We start from the raw sequence: 7,870 nt of genomic DNA on the forward strand, positions 1-7,870 counted from the left end.
TTTATCAAAATTTTCGTATCTTGAAAATGCGCCGCCATAACGACGCGTGTGGGGATAAGCCTGCGCAGAACCCACTCAGCTAGAGTGGGGCTAGAGACAAGCACGAAGCTAGCGCCATGTTATATTCGCTCCGACATTCAAGTCGAAGCGGCCTGCTGTGAGAAGGCGAGAATAAAGATCTCTGATATACACAGTTAACTAATTGTAAGGGCGGTATTTACAGTCGCAACTTATTTCTAAGTTGGTCTTAAGCATAAACTTAAGACATCGGTTAGATTCACAGTCGCCGAATAAGCAACGTCTTAAGTATCAGCTCGTTCGCTCGTTTCAGCCAGCTTACTGTTCAACTTTTCTTATTTTACCCCGCGTTATGAAATGAACCGAGCAAATTCAGGTGTAAAAAGCAAGAACGAGAAGAGGAAGAAAAAGGAGAGGGAAGAAATAAAGACGATGAAAGGGGTACGATTGCAAAAGGGGTTGAGAGAAATGTAAATGCTTGTCGGTGTAGATTCACAGTCAATGCTTAAGAAAGTCTTAAGCTCTTATGAATTCATAGTCGAATAAGTCCGCCTTATTTGTAGAAAACGAGTTCTTATTTGGCTGCATTGAAGTTATGTTTTTAAGTCGACTTAAGGACTTAAGCATGCGTTTGAAGGTGGTATTGTGCAGTGTTGAACAATTTATTTTGATTAATTGTAGTAAATTATTTTTAAAAAAGTACAAAATGGAGTTGGACTTTGCGGATATCGATGATACCAAGGACATTGATCACTCTGACTCAATTCGGGTGCCTGACACCCACACGCGTTTTACAAGTGGCGCTGCCTGTCTTCACCGGAAGTCGTAGATCTATAATTTGGGCAATCAATAAAAGAACAAGATATTTTAAAAAACTATATATTTTAATACGAAGTATATAATTGAAAAGTACAAAATTCCATTATTTACTCTGATAATACGCCTTATGATATAGAACATTAACGTTGTATTAGAAATATCACAAAAAAGGCACGACCAACTTAATAACATTATACTTAGTAAACGCTATTAGTTGGCACTGTGATGATTTCTTGTTTCTTTTCTTCAGTTTTATTTCATAATTTAATTTTAAACGATACGTTTTATTTACACATTCTTTCGCTTACTCCTTAAATTGCGTGTTTTCGTAGTTGGCGTGATTATTACTGTACTCTAAAATGTATAAAAATATGTATATGTACTCTATCAAATATTAATTGAAATTTAAAAAATTTACCTCCAATGGCTCGATATCGTGAAAAGATTCATCTCCTTTTATGTACAGCTTCTTTTTACGAGTACTTCTCTTTTTCTCTGAAAGTGTTTCCACCTGTGGTGGGGGTGGTAAAATAGTACGTTTCGTGCTTCGTCTAAAACATCAAAATAACATGTTTCAATCTGTCATTTCGTTTATAAAACTTAAATAATTTTTATGTAATTTACTTAGAATCAGAAGTTGAAAGGTCGATCGTTGGAATGTCATGATTATCCACTTTTGACGTGGGGGTGAATTTTTTAGGTGGTCGTCGAGTTCGACGCTCTTTGTGCACCACTTCATCTTCGGATGTATTTTCGCAATAACCCACTTCTTTGGGATGATTTTTAATTAACTGAGAAAAAGCCGTTATTAAGGAAAGTTCATCGAATAATATTTTTATTAAATAATCCTTCAAGTACCTCTTGTTTCTGTTTTTCTAATTCTTCTTGCTGATTCTTCACTAAACATTCATATTTTACCACCATTTCGTCCCTATTCTTCATAAACGATTCCATTTCACGTTCCTTCTCGATCAAATTACTTTTTAATTTTTCATTCATAGCTCTTAATCTTTCATTCTCTGCTTGTCTTTCCTGACTGCTTAGCTGTAAAAGTTCTAAAATTTTCGCATTTTGTTCGCTCTCTTTAACCTGCAATTCTAATTGTTCTATATATTCTTGTTTTCCGGAAAGTTTTTCTTTCATTTCTGTTAAATTTTTAATCGTATTCTTCATTTCTACTTCCATTAATTTATCACTTTTATCGTCATTCTCAGTTTTTTGTATCATCTGCTTCATTTCTATAGCAATATAAAATATAAAAATTTTCAAAACGTAATTATATACTTAAAATAATGTCTGGTACTATCGTTTGACCAACCTCTTTGAAGCGAATTTATCTCATCATCCTTTTCTTGTTCTTTTTCCTGCGCGGATACTAAACGCTCCTCAAGTTCTAAAAGCCTATCATTGTTCTCACCCAATAATTTTTGTAAATTATCTTTCTCAGTTTGACATATTTCTAACTTTTTGTTTAATTCATCAATCTTTTGTTTAAGCTCTGTTACACCCTCAAGATTTTGTTCTAATTCCATAATTTTTGCAGCATGAACATCCAAACACTAAGAAAAGAAAAGAAGAGAATAAAAACCGAAAATTTGTCAAATTTCGTTATGATTTTTCTTAAATACCTGTGATTTTAAATTAGTTTTTTCTATTGTAACAGAAAGTTCCTTTTCTAAGTTACTTATTTTTTGTTCGTGTTCATTTTTGCACTGTAAGAAAATGAATAGATTAAATATATAGAAAATAATAATATTATAATCAATACATACCTTCGTGGTAAGAGAATCAAAACTTGCTTGTAAGGTATTCAATTTCTGTAAATATTAGATAAATGTTTAAAAAGAAAATATAAAATATATTCAAATAAAACCAAGCAATATACCTCCATACACTGATTGTAATTATTCTTAGCAAGTATGAGCTGTTGTTCGGTATCGTTAAGTCGCTGTTCATAATCATTAATCTTAGTTTCCAAACTAACTTTAATGTTATCAGTGGATTGTAACGTCTCTTTAATTTGATTCTTATCTTCTTTCATAGTAGAAAGTTCCTGTCGTAGCAACTCAATTGACTGTTTGTATTCCTCAGCAATAACTTTATTTGTACAACTTTCTGCTGAAAGTTCTTTTATTTTTTGTTCTAAAAACAATATTTCTTTGTATGTTTCTTCCACTATCTAGAAAATGATAAAATAATTAGCAGTAGTAAGAGAATACGATTGTTTTGCCTACCGTAACAACCTCTTACATACCAGACATTTCTCTTTGTACAGTGTCTTAACATCATCGTATTTTACCATTAATTTTGTTAATTCATCTAATATAACATCCTGATCACAGTTTTCTTCAGCGGAATTTATCTCATTAATTTCTTCCTTTATTATGTATTCATTTTCTTCTTTTATTAGATCTTCAAAGGTCTGGCTACTTTCATCGTGTAAATCAATTTTAATAGTGTTTATACCTTGCTCTTCAGATTTCACACTTATCTGGCAACCTATCTCTACTGTTTCTATTGCTACTTTATGTTTAGCATCACCATTTTCAGCTTTAGCCTTTATATTATTAATTTGCAAATTGCGTATTTGTTCAGCTATGTCGTTTTGCTTAACTTTGGTATGTTCCAACTCTTCTTTTAGACTTTGTATTTCAATTGTACTCTGAGTTAATTTTTTTTTCAATCTCAAGTTCTCTTCGTTTATAGCAATTATTTTTTCTTGCATCTGCGTATCTATTTCCTCATCCGCTACTGTTTTAATATCCTTTTTATCATTCTCAAGTGTATCATTTATTATTTCTGGTTCGATTGTAGAAGACGCTTGCTCTTCATTTTCCAAGCAATCAGAAGATGTTTCGGAGTCCTGTTACATAAAAATTTGTAATATTACATTTCAATAAAAAATAATAAAATACGATGCAACAATTCAGACATACATCAATTTTACAGCTTACATCTTTTATACTGATCTCAGTACGATCTACTTTTTTCAATAATTCAACCCCGTCTTGCAATAATAATTTTTCATTTATTAATTTATCTATTTGTTCTTGCATAATTTGTATTTTATTTTCGTCATCTAGAATTTTCTTTGTTTGAGCCTCCAATTTTTCTTCTAACATTTCCATTGTTTTGGTCTGTTCCATCAAACAAATATTAAGATCCGTCAACTCATGTTCTAATTCTTTTATAGTTTCTTGTTTCTCAAACAGTTCTTCTTCCTGTTCTTTAATCGTATATTCTTTTTCTCTTACTTCGGTAGTGATTGAAATGTACTCTTCTTTTGCTTCATTCAAGAATACTTTTAATTTCTAAAATAATACCAAAAACATTAAAAACAGTATACTTAATGTAATACTTCGAATTTGATATATGTACCTTAACTTGTTCTTGCTTAGCAAATAACTGGGATTTTAATTCTTCGAGGTAACATTTTGACTCCTCATCAAAATTAATTTCTTGTTGGGCTGCGTTCAATAGATTTGTCATACTTTTTAAATCTTCCTTTGTCAAGCCCAGTTCGAATGTTACTTTATTTTTTTCTACTGTTAACGCTTGATTTGTTTCTTTGATCTCCTTCAAATTATTTTTTAATAGCACGATTTTCGTTATCAAACGTGAATTCTCTATTTCTAACTCGTTAATCTTTTTTATATCATCAACATCGTCATCGAAATTATTTTCGGAATCGGTCAAATACTTCTTCCTCTTCCGAGTACTCATTTGGTCTAATTTCTGCTTGTAAAAGTCTTCAACCTGTTTCACAGACCAGTGAAGTGCATCTTCCTGTTGTTCTTCCACATCTTTTATACGATTTCTAAATTGTATTTAACGATATATTAGTAAAATAAATTATAAGAAAAACAACATCAAACAATGTATATACATACTTCCATTCTGTTTCAAGCTCTTTCATCATAGCCGTATAAGTATCAGCCATTTCTTGACGTATTTGTAAATCGCGGGATAATACAGAACTCTTTAAAGCAACAATTTCTTTCTTTAATTTTGTATTTTCGTATAACAATTCCTCATAATCTTCGGTATTAACATAATCAGGTGTACTATCGTTTTCAACAGTATTTTGCCAATCTACAAAAGAATGAAAGTTACAAGCCTAATTTTTACTTTGAAAGTATAATTATATATATATATATCACCTTCACTTTCTACTATTTGTGTAGAATCCCAATCAGTTACTGTTTTCATACTTTGAGTAACTAACTGTGAAAATCTTGATTTATTTTTCTTATATTCTTTCTCCTTCTGTTCTATAACTATCTTCTTTGCAATAGCAGAAAAATTCAAAACATTCTGCGTTTCTATGTATAAATTTGGTACCGGATTGATATTTACTATAAGAGCTATATGCTCCTTGCCAGATAGGGCTTTTTGAAACAGCCTCGTTAATTTCGATTCTCTAAACGGTCCAGTATGTTCTATTTTTTGTTTCGATATCTGTCCTTCATGAATAGTTTTTAAGCATCTTCCCAACACTAGTAAGCTTGTATTAATATTTTGAGCTTCTTTTAATCTCTCTCCGATATTCAACGTCTTCTTCAATCGCTCTGAACCAGCCAAATCACAAAACGCGAACCTGTTGGTAAAATAAAAATCACATAACTAAAACGATTAGAACAAGAACTCTGTAAGAAAAATATGATGTACATACGTGCTAACTTCAACAGAATTGGAATCATTTTCAATATAATATTTCAGTAATTTAATAGTAAATATACAATGAGATCTGGAGCTTCTGGCATTCAGAGCTGTCGCAGCTACCTTTAAATTATACTGGCCAGCCATTAATACTTGATACGCTTCAGAACCAGAATTCACACAAACAGTCTTCAGACCTTTTATAAATGCTCTTCCTTGAGAATCTGTTGCTAACTTAAGAGCTGTTCTTTTTTTCTGACATTCGTTCGATAAAAGATCATATACAATTTCGTTATAAATTTCGGCAAAAGATACCCAAACAGAATAATGAGAATCGATGCACTGACTAGGTCGAATCGGTGATTCTTCTTGTAACAATTTCTGCATCTCTTTATAAGCATTCATATATTGATGTTTATCCACTGAAGCAAATGTCAGTAACTTGGTTTTTATCTCTAATTCTTGAGCACGCTCAAGAGGGTTCAGAGAAACAACATCACAATGATTCATAGGCTTGTAAGAAGGAGTGGATTTTGGTGTGATATTAGAGAAGACAAATTCCAAACATCTTGGTATAATTCCAGGGGATGTAGTAGTTCCTTGTAAGGTATAAGATTTCCCTGAATTTGTTGTACCTATAAAATAATTATTTGCCATAGATTATACTCGTTGTTTAATTCAAAACAGATTCAATTTAAAATATTTTTACCATATGTCATAATGGTAGAATTTTGTCCAGCTAAAAAATCTACCATGTGTTGTTTCACTGCTTGTTCAAATAATTCTAACTGAGTAGTTTCAGGCCCGAATGTTTTAGTGAATGTGAATTTTCTGCACACAATATCGGTGCTATTGGATCTCTTTAGACAACTACTGTTATTTTCTAAAGTAGGCAATCTTGTGAATAAAGTAGTTGAATTGAGTATTTTATAGGCATTTGTTTGCTCTTCTGTTAACTTCAACTTCTTAGGGAATGGTTTCATTCGTAAATATACTTTAGCAGTTTGTAAGCTGTGTGATTCCAAATTAAAGACACCAGTTTCACTACTAGAATTACTTTCCTCAATCTCATAAACAGAAAGCAAATTCTTTTTAGTATATTTGGAGGGAGCAGGTCTTTGTCCATAAGCCAGTATGCTTGGATCTCTGCCAAACAAATATGACATCTCTTCTCGAGGATGAACATTATAAGAAGGCCTAATAGAATCTAATGTATCATCCATCTAAAAATTAAAATAGATCCATTATTCCATTATACTTTATAGAAGTAGAAAACCTAGTTTACCTTCTTAACATCAAAACGTCGTTCTTGAAATAAAAATATCAATAACTAATCTTCATACAAAAAACAAAATACTTGTACGAATTATTAAAAACAATTTTGCAAAACACAAACGTCGCGATCTAAATCATCGTTTATTATTGCATGCTCCTAAAAAATAAAGAGTTGTTTTTGAGTGATGGGGATAGTTACAGATATAAATTAACTTGTTAATACTTGAAACACGTACCTTATGTTTTCAATATAAAATACTTTCTTACAAACTATTTAATAATGTTGTAATGATCTCAGTGTACTACGTGCCAGCTTTGAGAGATAAATCAAAATACCAAATCACGCACATTTCTTTCTCGAGAAGCTCAACCCGAAACGGTTAGTATTTTATTTTGAATTTCTACTGCAAGAATGCTTTGTATGGATTGGTGGAATATGTGGTGAATTTTATTACTACCGCGCCTGCAAATCTTCTAGTGATCTTTCTCAGTAAAGGTTATGGGTTGATACTCGTGATGGTCCGTTGGGAATTTTACCGACAGTCCCTAGAATAATCACTCGAAACGAGAACACAAATTACGTCGTCATTACTAAACAGAATGCAAAAAAATTTGAGGGACGTATTCAGGAGACCCTAAAGAATGGCGCTCTGATCCTTATATTATCCAAATATAACCAAATTATATCGTGTTTGGTATTGTTACGTGAAACGTTATCACGTGAATATGTTTAGAGTGGTGTGGCGACACTGCCATGGGAATATTTATCGATAGTCTATTGTATCGATATGTCTTGGATGTTCTTCGAGGACCTTTTGTATCGATGGTCATAAATTAAGAGCGAATTTCAAACATCGTCTGTGCGTACGCTTATATAAATAGACAAAGAGTAAATTGTAAACCCCTCGACGTGGGTGATTGAGCTGAGAGGAAGCCGGAAATCCAGAGAATGGAATAGTTTCACTTCGAAAATTCCTAAAAGACTAATTTATGATAGACCATAGCCAATTCGTTGTTTTCGACCAAGTCACGAACGGTCCTTAAAAACTACGAAGTCTTTTTCGATATCCTGTCTATTTATGCACTCTGAGAGGGTCGT

General features: G+C 32.1%; 1 protein-coding gene across 3 annotated transcripts; it reads right to left on the reverse strand.

Moving 5' to 3' along the window:
* Positions 1 to 1,113: 1,113 nt before the first annotated feature.
* Positions 1,114 to 7,464, reverse strand: LOC117600236 (uncharacterized). 3 transcript variants are annotated; one of them, XM_034315362.2, is made up of 17 exons: positions 7,008 to 7,464; positions 6,782 to 6,928; positions 6,206 to 6,719; positions 5,510 to 6,131; positions 4,998 to 5,434; positions 4,728 to 4,929; positions 4,216 to 4,654; positions 3,792 to 4,148; positions 3,092 to 3,700; positions 2,723 to 3,016; positions 2,610 to 2,654; positions 2,466 to 2,549; positions 2,156 to 2,396; positions 1,696 to 2,075; positions 1,462 to 1,628; positions 1,256 to 1,388; positions 1,114 to 1,191 (listed from the first exon to the last, which is right to left on the reverse strand). In XM_034315362.2, exons 3-17 carry the CDS (start codon positions 6,717 to 6,719, stop codon positions 1,126 to 1,128), a joined length of 4,590 nt encoding a protein of 1,529 aa, XP_034171253.2. In that variant the 5' UTR covers positions 6,782 to 6,928; positions 7,008 to 7,464; the 3' UTR covers positions 1,114 to 1,125. The 3 variants fall into 3 exon arrangements, with proteins under 3 accessions (XP_034171253.2, XP_034171251.2, XP_034171252.2); XM_034315360.2 differs by having other exon boundaries at positions 3,774 to 4,148; positions 7,008 to 7,460; XM_034315361.2 differs by lacking the exon at positions 6,782 to 6,928 and having other exon boundaries at positions 3,774 to 4,148; positions 7,008 to 7,463.
* Positions 7,465 to 7,870: the final 406 nt, after the last annotated feature.

This window comes from Osmia lignaria, chromosome 15 (genome assembly GCF_051020975.1).
Source record: "Osmia lignaria lignaria isolate PbOS001 chromosome 15, iyOsmLign1, whole genome shotgun sequence".
Classification (NCBI taxonomy): Eukaryota; Metazoa; Arthropoda; class Insecta; order Hymenoptera; family Megachilidae; genus Osmia; species Osmia lignaria.

What these genes read in the sequence shown, in the direction of transcription:
- LOC117600236 (XM_034315361.2), bottom strand. Translation starts at nt 6,719, where the DNA reads ATGGATGATACATTAGATTCTATTAGGCCTTCTTATAATGTTCATCCT. An exon ending in AATTCTGTTGAAGTTAGCAC is followed by an intron (nt 5,435 to 5,509) that starts GTATGTACATCA and finishes TTTTACCAACAG; the next exon opens with GTTCGCGTTTTGTGATTTGG. An exon ending in GATAAATTCGCTTCAAAGAG is followed by an intron (nt 2,076 to 2,155) that starts GTTGGTCAAACG and finishes ATATTGCTATAG; the next exon opens with AAATGAAGCAGATGATACAA.